Source organism: Diceros bicornis, chromosome 16, assembly GCF_020826845.1.
Source record: "Diceros bicornis minor isolate mBicDic1 chromosome 16, mDicBic1.mat.cur, whole genome shotgun sequence".
Classification (NCBI taxonomy): Eukaryota; Metazoa; Chordata; class Mammalia; order Perissodactyla; family Rhinocerotidae; genus Diceros; species Diceros bicornis.
The window spans coordinates 16,815,466-16,828,665 of NC_080755.1; the positions used below are offsets into that span (position 1 = coordinate 16,815,466).

General features: G+C 37.4%; 1 protein-coding gene across 5 annotated transcripts in view; it reads right to left on the reverse strand.

The window, feature by feature from the left end:
• LPIN2 (lipin 2) overlaps positions 1–13,200 on the reverse strand; it is a 96,255-nt gene that overhangs the window by 19,540 nt on the left and 63,515 nt on the right. For all 5 annotated transcript variants that reach the window (XM_058556880.1, XM_058556878.1, XM_058556877.1 and 2 more), the window contains exons 5-7: positions 9,015–9,122; positions 8,214–8,340; positions 6,672–7,017 (exon numbers count right to left, since the gene is read on the reverse strand). In XM_058556880.1, coding sequence (XP_058412863.1) covers positions 6,672–7,017; positions 8,214–8,340; positions 9,015–9,122 — 581 coding nt within the window. The remainder of the gene's footprint in view (positions 1–6,671; positions 7,018–8,213; positions 8,341–9,014; positions 9,123–13,200) is intronic.

The window sequence follows — 13,200 nt, forward strand, 5'->3', positions numbered from 1 at the left end:
ACCACCAGACAGTGGCGGCAGGTGGAAATTGCAACCAGAGACTTCCAGGATGAGGAAAATCAAAACCAACACAGGAACCACAATGCAAAAATATATGAAATCACCAGACCAGAAACAAAATGACAAGCACCCAGAAATCAACCCCAAAGACACAGAAATCCATAAACTAAATGACAGAGATTTCAAAATAGCTATCATAAAAACACTCAACGAAATACCAGACAACACAAACAATTAAATGAGATTAGGAGTTTCTTCACAAAAGAGATTGAAATCATAAAGAAAAACCTATCAGTGCTGATGGAGATGAAGAACACAATGGAGGAGATAAAGGAGAATCTGGAATCTTTAAAGAACAGAGCTGACAATATGGAGGAAAGAATTAGTACTTTAGAGGATAGGAATACAGATATACTCCAGATGGAAGAAGAGAGAGAACTAAGACTAAAAAGAAATGAAGAAAGACTCCGAGAAATATCGGACTCTATTAGAAAATGTAACATAAGAATTATAGGTATTCCTGAGGGAGAGGAGAGGGAAAGAGGAACAGAGAGCCTATTCAAGGAAATAATAGCTGAAAATTTCCCAAATCTGGGGAAGGAGCAGGAAATACCAGTAAGCGAAGCCAACAGGACGCCTATATATATTAACAGACAAAGGCCTTCACCACGACACCTAGTGGTAAGGCTAGCCAGGGTCAACGACAAAGAAACAATATTAAGGGCAGCTAGACAAAAACAAAAAATAACGTACAAAGGAACTCCCATCAGGCTCTCAGCGGATTTCTCAACAGAAACTTTTCAGGCTAGAAGAGACTGGAATGATATATTCAAAATACTAAAAGACAAAAACTTTCAGCCAAGAATACTCTATCCAGCAAAAATATCCTTCAAATATGATGGAGAAATAGTAACTCTCCCAGATAAACAAAAGCTAAGGGAGTTCATGGCCACGAGACCGCCACTACAAGAAATACTCAAGAAGGCCCTCAGGCCTGAAAACAAGAAGAGAAAGGGAACACAAAGCTTGGAGTAAGGAGAAAAGTAGGTAGACAAAATCAGAGAAATAGTAGATCTTTACCGGAATAGGTTAGCAACCACTTAAATACTAAACTCAAAGATCAAAGGAAGAAATTCACCAAAAATAAATTTAACCTCATCACTGTAAACACACAGCCACAACACAAGATAGAATAAGGTATAACAAGAGCAACTTAGAAGGGAAAGAGGAAAGTGACTGAATTGACTTAGTATAAGGAAATAGGAGGCTATCAGATAATGGACTATCTCATACAGAAGATTTTTCGCCCAAACCTCAAGGTAACCACTAAACAAATAATCAAATTAAAACCACATATGATAAACAAAGAGAAAACTAGAAGAATCATAAGACAGAACAACCAAACTGAATTGGCAGTCCAAAACAAATGGGACAAGAAACAAACGAAATGCAAAAGAACCAGAAAATAAGTGACAAAACAGCAACATTCAACCCTCATATTTCAATAATTACCCTAAATGTAAATGGATTGAACTCTCCAATCAAAAGATACAGAGTGGCAGGATGGATTAAAAAGCAAGACCCAACAATATGCTGCCTTCAGGAAACACATCTTAGCACTAAAGACAAGCACAGGCTCAGAGTGAAAGGATGGAAGACAATACTCCAAGCTAATGGCAAACAAAAGAAAGCAGGTGTTGCCATACTCATATCAGACAAAGTAGACTTCAAGATAAAACAGGTTAAGAAAGACAAAGAAGGGAAATATATAATGATAAAAGGGACACTCCATCAAGAAGACATATCACTTATAAATATATATGCACCCAACATAGGAGCACCAATGTACATAAAACAACTATTAACAAACCTAAAAGGAGAAATCAACAACAACACAATAATAGTAGGGGATCTTAACACCCCACTTACAGCAATGGATAGATCATCCAGACAAAAAGTTAATAAAGAAATATTAGACTTAAATGAAAAACTGGACGAGATGGACCTAGTAGACATATACAGAGCACTCCACCCAAAAACAGCTGACTACACATTCTTCTCAAGCGCGCATGGAACATTCTCTAGGATAGACCATATGTTGGGAAACAAAGCAAGCCTCAATAAATTTAAGAAGATTGAAATCATAACAAGCATCTTTTCAGACCATAAGGCTATGAAACTGGAAATGAACCAGGAAAAAAAAACTGGGAAAGTGACAAAAATGTGGAGATTAAACAACATGCTACTGAACAACCAATGGATCATTGATGAAATTAAAGGAGAAATCAAAAACTATCTGGAAACAAATGAAAATGATAACATGCCATATCAAACCATATGGGACGCAGCAAAAGCGGTCCTGAGAGGGAAACTCATAGCGATACAAGCCCACCTTAACAAACAAGAAAAAGCCCTAATAGGCAACCTTAAATTACACCTAACAGAACTAGAAAAAGAAGAACAAACAAAGCCCAAAGCCAGCAGAAGGAGAGAAATAATAAAAATCAGAGCAGAAATAAATGATATTGAGACCAAAAAAACAGTAGAAAGGATTAATGAAACAAAGAGTTGGTTCTTCGAGAAGATAAACAAAATAGACAAACCCTTAGCCAGGCTAACTAAGAAAAAAAGAGAAAAGGCTCAAGTAAGTAAAATTAGAAATGAAAGAGGAGAAATTACAACGGATACCATGGAAATACAGAGGATTATAAGAGAATACTATGAGAAATTATATGCCAACAAATTGGACAATCTAGAAGAAATGGATAAATTCTTAGACTTATACAACCTCCCAAAATTGAACCAAGAAGAAATGGAGAATCTGAATAGACCAATCACAAGTAAAGAGATTGAAATAGTAATCAAAAACCTCCCAAAAAATAAAAGTCCAGGACCAGATGGCTTCTCCAGTGAATTTTACCAAACATTCAAAGAAGATTTAATACCCATCCTCCTCAAACTATTCCAAAAAATAGAGGAAGATGGAACACTTCCTGAATTATTCTATGAGGCCAACATCACCCTGATACCAAAACCAGACAAAGACAATACAAAGAAAGAAAATTACAGGCCAATATCGCTGATGAACATTGATGCAAAAATCCTCAACAAAATATTGGCAAACCGAATACAACAATATATTAAAAAGATCATACACCATGATCAAGTGGGATTTATACCAGAGACGCAGGGATAGTTCAACATCCGCAAATCAATCAACGTGATACATCACATCAACAAAACAAAGAATAAAAACCACATGATCGTCTCAATAGACGCAGAGAAGGCATTTGACAAGATACAACATCCATTTATGATAAAAACTCTCAATAAAATGGGAATAGAAGGAAAGTACCTCAACATAATAAAGGCCATATATGACAAACCCACAGCTAACATCATACTCAACGGGGAAAGACTGAAAGCCATTCCTCTGAGAACAGGAACGAGGCAGGGCTGCCCACTCTCACCACTCCTGTTCAACATAGTACTGGAGGTTTTGGCCAGAGCAATTAGGCAAGAAAAAGGAATAAAAGGAATCCAAATAGGTAACGAAGAAGTGAAACTCTCACTATTTGCAGATGACATGATAGTATATATAGAAAACCCTAAAGAATCTGTTGGAGAACTGTTAGAAACAATCAACAACTACAGCAAAGTTGCAGGGTACAAAATCAATCTACAAAAATCAGTTGCATTTCTATATGCTAATAATGAACTAACAGAAAGAGAGCTCAAAAAGATAATACCATTTACAATTGCATCAAAAAGAATAAAATACCTAGGAATAAATCTTACCAAGGAGGTGAAGGACCTATACAATGAGAACTACAAGACATTATTGAGGGAAATCTACGATGACATAAAGAAATGGAAAGATATCCCATGCACGTGGATTGGAAGAATAAACATAGTTAAAATGTCTATATTACCTAAAGCAATCTACAGATTCAATGCAATCCCAATCAGAATCCCAATGACATTCTTCACAGAAATAGAAAAAAGAATACTAAAATTTATATGGGGCAACAAAAGACCCCGAATAGCTAAAGAAATCCTAAAGAAAAAGAACAAAGCAGGAGGCATCACAATTCCTGACTTCAAAACATACTACAAAGCAATAGTAATCAAAACAGCATGGTACTGGTACAAAAACAGACACACAGATCAATGGAACAGAATTGAAAGCCCAGAAATAAAACCACACATATACGGACAGCTAATTTTCGACAAAGGTGCTAAGGACATGCAATGGAGAAAGGAAAGTCTCTTCAATAAATGGTGTTGGGAAAACTGGACAGCCACATGCAAAAGAATGAAAGTGGACCATGTGCTATCGCCATTCACAAAAATTAACTCAAAATGGATCAAAGACCTGAAGGTGAGACCTGAAACTATAAAACTCATAGAAGAAAATATAGGCAACACACTATTTGACACTGGGTTTAAAGGAATCTTTTCGGATGACATGCCTACCCAGACTAGGGAAACTAAAGAAAAAATAAACAAGTGGGACTTTATCAGACTAAAGAGCTTTTATAAGACAAATGAAATCAGAATCGAGATGAACAAACAACCAACCAGCTGGGAGAGAATATTTGCAAAACATACATCTGACAAGGGGTTGATCTCCATAATATATAAAGAACTCACACAATTGAACAACAAAAAAACAAACAACCCGATCAAAAAATGGGCAGAGGAAATGAACAGACACTTCTCCAAGGAAGATATACAGATGGCCAATAGGCACATGAAAAGATGCTCAACATCACTAATCATCAGGGAAATGCAAATCAAAACAACACTAAGATACCACCTCACGCCCGTTAGAATGGCTATAATCACCAAGACAAAAAAACAACAAATGTTGGAGAGGACGTGGAGAAACAGGAACCCTCATACACAGCTGGTGGGAATGCAAATTGGTGCAGCCTCTATGGAAAACGGTATGGAGATTCCTCAAAGAATTAAAAATAGAGATGCCCTATGATCCAGCCATCCCACTACTGGGAATCTATCCAACGCACCTGAAATCAACAATCCAAAGAGGCTTATGCACCCCTATGTTCATTGCAGCATTATTCACCATAGCCAAGAAGTGGAAGCAACCTAAGTGTCCCTCGACTGACGATTGGATTAAGAAAATGTGGTATATATATACAATGGAATACTACTCAGCCATAAAAAAAGACAAAATCATCCCATTTGCAACAACATGGATGGGCCTGGAGCGTATTATGTTAAGTGAAATAAGCCAGAAAGAGAAAGACAAACACTGTATGATCTCACTCATATGTGGAATATAAACCAACACATGGACAGAGAAAACTGGACTGTGGTTACCCGGGAAGTGGGGGTGGGGGGTGGGGGGTGGGCACAAGGGGTGAAGGGAGTCATATATGGGGTGATGGACAAACAAAAATGTACAACCCAAAATTTCACAATGTTAGAAACCATTAAAATATCAATAAAAAAAAAAAAAAAGTTTGGGGGGCAGGGGATGAGGCCAAACGAATGGGGGAAACCCCTCAGTGTTCCTATGTCTAGTCAGTCCCTACACTACGTGCTATAAGATTAAGGGTCATTATTTCCCCTAGGGGTCACTATGGGCTAAGAATGGGGGTCCTTATTTCCTAGATTAAAACCAAATTTTCACCCTGAAAATTGGATTTTCCCTCTTCACATTTCTTAGAGTACAACACATGGTTATGGGTCTTTGGTTTCAGAAGTGCCAAGCTGTGAAAGAACAGGTACCAAGTTAAGCTGGATCATCAGCTGAAAGATCACATTTGGCCACATATACCTGTGACAGTTGAACTCATTTCTTTTAAATAAATTATTTCTGAGTGACCATGAAGGTCTATGCCTGGAGTGGATATTTATTAAGCCAGTTTGTGATTATTTAACCTTTGGTGTTAGAATTTTTTAAAAAGTGAAGTAGGTATTTGGCAATATGTTACAATGGGTATTTTTAGGAAGTGAAACCTTCCCTAAAAATAGGGCCAAAGGCCAATGTTCAGATAGTGAGTGTGTTCTGGCTCTTCCTGTACCAAGTATCAATGGATGACTTTATGTTTTTAAATGGTAAGAATGTTCTGATTTATTCAACTTGTATTCTAAAAGTGAGACGGAAATGTTGAGCCAAGAGTTAGACTCTATCTTCTGTTTTACAGGGAAATAATGAAAGAAGAGAATATTTACTAATAATTTGTGTACATTTATTTACATCCCATATTATTGCAAAAAAGTACTTAATTTGGCCTCAACTAACCAGATGTCTCAGGTGAAAACATTTTTCTCTTATCTAATTTTTTGTTTAATCATATAATTTTTGAGGATTCCGTTTCACTTTATTGACACACCTTGTCAATAAAGTGGTTAATTTTACTCATTAACTGATCTGAACACTTCTGTTTATTTTTTCAATAAATATTTCTCAAGGGCCTACTGAGTAACAGCAGGGAGAGCGCAGGGAGGAAGTCAGAGTCTGCTCCAGAGGAACCTGCAGAGCAGGGGGAGCCATGCTAAATAAGCAATCCCAACAGTGTGCGAGAGGTTCTGATCAGGGAACACAAATATAAAGCTAGTCATCACATGTTATCTGAAACGCTGAAATAATTTACCATCTAAATTTAGAGCACCTGATGCCAAATTACAGAAATGATTACCTTTCTTCTTTGACGGCGAGTCTACTTTAGCTGCTGGTTTTGATTCTGATGGAGCCTCCACTGACGAGGGGTTAGGAAGGTGGTCCGCATCTAACATAGATGAGATCGGAGGAGGCTCAAGGAGAGGTTCGAGAAGTTCTGCAGCTCCAGTAGCATCGCTCATCTGCTTACACAGGGCTCTGGGTTTGGGTTTCACAATGGTACAGACCGTTTCTCCCATGGAAGCATCCTTTTCAACATCACTTATGAGGCTGTCCTCAGTGGGAATTACCCGAAAATGGGTATTTTCTGATGGAGTAATCGTAGCCGTCCTAGGATGATGGTCAGGTCTCTCTCTTTTGCTGACCTAAAAAAGTTGAATTGTTTAAAAATTAAACTACTTTCAAAGGTGTTTGTTACAATCTATTTCTGAAGCTGGATGTAGGTAAATGTGTTCATTTTATTTATAACTTAACACATTCAGTTAACATATTTTGTATGTGAGAAATATTTCAGTAAAGTGGAAAAAACTAGTAACTGTATTTTGTTCAATATCATGATATTTATAAAAGAGTTATATTTATAATTGTTCTACTATGAAGAAACATTGGAGAGGACTGAGGAAATATGACAATTTTTACATATGTAAAGAGAGAATATTCATTTTGATGGAGAAAAGTTGAGTACTACATGAAAATTTAGCCCTGGTTGGTCTACCTCAAGGCTATTTTATTATTTTTTTATTTTTATTATTTTTTTGTGTGTGAGGAAGATCAGCCCTGAGCTAACATCCATGCTAATCCTCCTCTTTTTGCTGAGGAAGACTGGCTCTGAGCTAACATCTATTGCCAATCCTCCTCCTTTTTTTTTCCCCAAAGCCCCAGTAGATAGTTGTATGTCATAGTTGCACATCCTTCTAGTTGCTGTACGTGGGACGCCGCCTCAGCATGGCCGGAGAAGCGGTGCGTCGGTGCACGCCCGGGATCCGAATCCGGGCCAACAGTAGCGGAGCGCGCGCACTTAACCGCTAAGCCACAGGACCAGCCCCAAGGCTCTTTTAAAACAGTGTTCAAGTGGGCAGTCAAGGCTCAATGCAATCACACATATAACCAAAACGTATATTTTTAAAAAACTAAATTAAATAGAGGGTCTAAACATTTTCTGTCTCAAGAAATATATCTTTCCAACTCTTTCTCCTTTCATTATGAGTTGGCAAAAAGCTTTCATAATCAATTTCCTGTTTAAAATTTCAGTGTGGAAATTTTAGTTTCCTTTAGGTACCTTTAAAATTTTCCTTATTAAAATGTTAATTAACAATCAACATTGTTTACTAAATAAAAACACACACAAAATAACGCTGGATTCCTTTTGCTGTCAACACATAGTGCAAATGTAATAAAAAATGTTAAATCTGGATTTACTTATGTGACCAGATGAGGGCACTACCATCATTTATATTCACGTGAGCTCGCTCAGAAATTGCCCTGCCCCTTTACTCATGGACAAGGGACCCCCCACACATTTTTAACTGGACACACTCCACAGGCAAGTAAACCCTACTACCTTGGTGGACTCTGGGAACCCGCCCCACGTCCACTCCATGTGGGACTCAGATCTGAGCAGGCTCTCGGCGGGTTTCACCTCTAGCTCTGAATCGCTCTTAGGGCACACTGCCGTCGGGGAATAGGGGCTGCAGACAAAGGACAAAGAAATGTGACGACTTTAAAGTCAGGAACCTCAGTCTTGCTGAGCTCAAGAGATTAAAAGAAAGGTAAGTCTGAATATATTAGCTTTTTCCTGCAGATATAAAGACTCTATTGAAGGGAATGTCAATTATTTCTTCTTGAGTTCTTTAATAATAATAAAAACAACACCAACTAGTACTTATCGAGGACTTGCGACTTGCTGGGTCCTCTGTAAACACTGTATATGCATTATCCCATTTGATTCTCACAAGAAATCAATGAGAAAGGTAACTTTACAGGAGAGGAAATGCATGGAAAGACGGGCTAGATTAACATCACTAATGTGAGACAAACTGGATTTGAACAAAGTGACTGCACGTTTCTTCACAGTATTATCCACAGCTACAGTTAACAGCTGACACTAAAAGATTATAATTTAAGAATTGAAGAGGGCCAAATTCTATGTGATTATATAGATCTAGACAGACCAACATTGTGAGAATAAGTCAGATCAAGTTTAAGAACAAAATAATTATTGAGAGAAAAAGATCTGTATTTAAAAGTACACCTTCTGTTCCTCTACTGCGTAAGAGAAATGGGAAATATTTTAGTCAAATAACAGAAAAACTATTTCATGTATCTTTCCTTTAAGAAACTTAAAAATTTCGAAAATACTTACTTGTCTAAAGGGGACCAGTCTCCATCAGATAAGGGGTAGTGATCCCCAGAATGGAAGAGCAAAGGCTCTTTATATTCCTCTTCCTTTAAGGAAGCATTTGAAGATCCTCTGTGAAAGGAAAAAAACAAAAGCAGGCAGGAACAGTGACATTTATGTCAGCTTAAAAATATCCCCCAAATACTGACACATCATCTAAACAATACAGATGAAGAAGGCCACGTGATTAGCAACTAACCCTCTGAAAACGAAAACATGAAGGAGAAGGGAGTGATGCCACCACTGTACATTACTGCAATCACTATTTAAACATGGGATAAACAGAGGGAGGACAGAAAAGAAGATGTGATTAAAAATTCCTTTTTACATCCCTTAGGGGTAACTGATTCAAAGGCTAGGAGAAGAAAACTAAGGCTTTATGTATATTTCATTCAATCCTTAGAAATCAGAGGTGGGAATACCCTATTTTAGATATGAGGGATCAAGGATCCAGAGTACACTAATTTGCCCAAAGACACAAAAGCTAGCAAGTAGTTGGATTCAAAACAAGTAGGCTCTTGTTCTTTCCACTGTCCTCTCCCTTCAGTTGAAGACAAGGGCTATGGCTCAAAAATTCAAAAATACCCTAAAAACTCTTAAAAACCTATAACTTATTTTCCTCTTGGCCTGGCCCAAGCATCACCTAAGAACTATCTCCTTACTTAGACAGAATGTACGTGATGTACGGACGTGAAGATGATGATACAAAAGACGACAAATGCCTTTAAGATTCATACACAGACCTTAGGACTGCAGCAGGCTGAACTAATGCTAACAAAGTTTTAATTAATTTACCCCTTGGTTTTCTTGAATTTGCAGAGTTAATGTAACTAAGTTGCCATATAACCTTGAAAACATCCCTCAGAAGCACTGTGGACCCCAGTTTTTCATCTTTAGTTTAATTGATCACTTGTTCTGTCTATTTCAGTCCCTGTGGGACTCATGTGCTATATATTATGTTGAAAGCTCTGAAAAGTTATCAAGTACAAAGAAATACTCTGAAAAGCGTGAGGCACTATACTATACAAGTTTGAGAACTTCTTACAGAAAATTCAGTGCTCTACCAGGACAGATATTAAATGTAAAATGAGAATATCTGTATCATTTAATTTGCTGGACTAAAAATAGGACATAAATCAGTTTACTAATTTTTAATATTACTTTTCTTCCTTTATATCTTAATTTAACACGCACTGCTTTACCACTAACTTTGACATGTAATGGTTTTTCCACATAGCTGTATCTTCTAATTTAAGGTTTTCTTAACTCGAATCTTCTTTCTCTCGGAAGGATTAAACTGGCATACAACCCTCATTCAAGGGGAGAAAAATATACACTTGAAAAAGGCAGACATCTAGGTAAAAATACTCTATGTCTTAAGAAAGGAAAATCAGATGCTTATGAACAGTCTTTATTTGCCAAACTGGAAAGGATAGTACAGCTTAACCCATCACTATTCACATATTGGAAAGCAGTTTGGAAGGAACAACGTAAAAGCCACAGAAACTTTTTGTTAAAAATATTTTATTTTTGGAACATATTTCACTGCAGTATAAAAGTTAAGGCAAGAAGAATTCAGCAAAGCAAACTGGATTTAGTAAAATATTGAGAGACAGAGATCAGAAACCATTAAGAATTTATAACACGAAATGGTCTTCTCTGGGCACATCCTGACAAAAATAGAGCCCATTACTTTAGACTTGTTAGAGTGATGGAAAAGGCTGCTGATGCTGAGGTTCCTTTCAGTCCCATGATTCATTAACTAAAATAGGACTTCTAAAAGTCTGCTAAGCACTTCTCAAAATGGCACATACGCCTGAGAATAGGCGACCAGCTACGCAGACCATGACAAAGTAACTTCAACTAAGTACATGACTTGAGGATATAAGGAAGTGTACATATTAGAATGTGAAGAAAATAGTACAAACACTGATTACACCTATGTTAAAACATAAGACAAATATCTACATTAACGCTGAACAGCAGAGGATTTGAGTAGGGAAAATGTTTAATGTTGAATCAGGGTTGGGGGAATGTAAGCGTGTACAGAGCACTGCAGCCTTCACAGATGCACTCCAACATCATGTCTTCAAATTCAACATTCTTTTGTAAACCAATTATCTTCCCTATTCAGAAGCCAACAGAGGTTACATAATGTATACAACCATCAAAATTCACTGAAGTGCATACTTAAGATCTATATTATTTTATGTAAATTATACCCCAATTTTTTTTAAAAGGAAGGAAAAAAATCAATAGGAAGTTAAAATAAATAGCCTGAATTATTTATGTGGGATAAATTAGAGGGACTGAACGAGTTTTTGTCTATTTAACTGGTAGTATGTAAGAGATAAATGGAGTTGCTAACTATCATGACCAAAGATCACTAACTCTGTTAACAATATGTTTATTCTCAACCTTAGCACAGCATTGGTCAATAAATTTCAGTGTGGCTAATGATCTAAGTTTGCATTTGGATATAGGTCATCTCCCATAAAAGATACCTTACAAGAGGACTGAAAGGAGCCCTGAAATGTTCTTTATTGTGTCAGAAATGAAGGGGAGGGAAGGTGGGGAGTAAGCTGTAAGATTCACGTCACCACACAAGAACATGAAGAGTTCTCGAGAAGCCAACTGTTGATCAAGAGATGAAGTATGCAGCCTCAGGGCCATAGACGCTCCCTGTGAAAAGTCCTAGGTTCCCTGTACTTGGTTCCCAAGTCTAACTTGTAAGCAAGTCTGCTTTTGTGGATTAAAAGAAGAGACTCCTTTCTGATGGTGTGGTCTTACCCTTCCATTTTGGTTACTGCTGTGTATTTTAAGTTATTTCCACCAGTGGCACATTTTGTATATTTGCTCTCAAGATTGTGCTAGAGTACCATCCAATTTGAAAAGTCTCTTCTTTCCAGAAGGCTACTTATGCTTAGGTGCAATGTTTTTAATACAGATACACACTTACATACCCATGCATCTTCTGGAAGGATAAATAAGGCTTCCATGATATATTCAAGCCAAAAGTTCATCTGTAGTATGGGTGAGAGGTCACTAGGTACAGTTTACACAAAGCCCTGTGTAGCTTAAAGTTCTCCAATTTCCACCAATGAGTTTCTTCTGGTTGTGCAAAGGCAGCAACCTGCTTTAAAGGATGATTCCGTCTTTCATCTGCCTCCTTCAAAGAGCCTGAATTAACCTTAATTCTACTAATATCAATGAAATTCTTGAAAAGTAAAGAGTTTAAATAGAATGCTATTTATCAAAATAAAATAAAAACCTATTTTAGGTATCTTCTCTGGAAACAGATTTCTTTCCTAAGTGGTAGGAGCTGAGGACGGGAAGATATTTGAAAGCTGCAAATTCCCCAATCCCATGTAATTTCTAGATCTCACAACTGCAAAAGCACTTGACTTCCTATTCTTTTTCTCTCAGATTCTGTAACGCACTATTTAATATGCTGTTAATACTTTTCACCCCAAATATCTTCCCCTAAATTATTTTAGAATCTAGATGCTGAGTTGGAAGGAGTCTTGCACACCATGCAGTTCAATTCTCTTATTTCATAGATTAAGAAATGGCGGCCCGGGTGATCAGGAGGCTGCTGTCCCACCCTCAGGGGTGTAACCAGCCCACTCAGCTACTTTTCAGCTCAGTACTTATTTCAGCATTCTCACAACTGTTACATTTTGTCTTTTTTAAGTCCTAATTTCTGTTGGCTGCATAATTAAACAGATCCTGTTTTAAGGAAATTTCAGAGAACAGTTCCTCCAAGTGGCAGCATCAATATAATTCACTGGTAACCTAAAGAAAAAGCAAACCACCAAGCTCCTGACAATTATTATTTATAAGGCCCTAGTTTACATGCGTTCTGACATGCCTGCTTACCAAGCAAGCAAGGTCCTGGCTCCGAGAGAGAAGCTGGCGGCCCTCTGTAACTGTGGACCATGCCAGTACTTGGACAAATTTGGTTGGCACACCCTTTTGCACAATCTGGAGAAGTAGGGCAGGTGTTAATATTTCTGCAATGCGTTCACTTATAAAATTCCTTTAGAATGATTCTCATGCATTTAGTAGGTGACTGTACCTATGTTTTAGAAATGTTTTAACTTCCTAAATTGAAGCTGCAGGTTGTTCAAGAGCTTAAACTTTGCTCTAT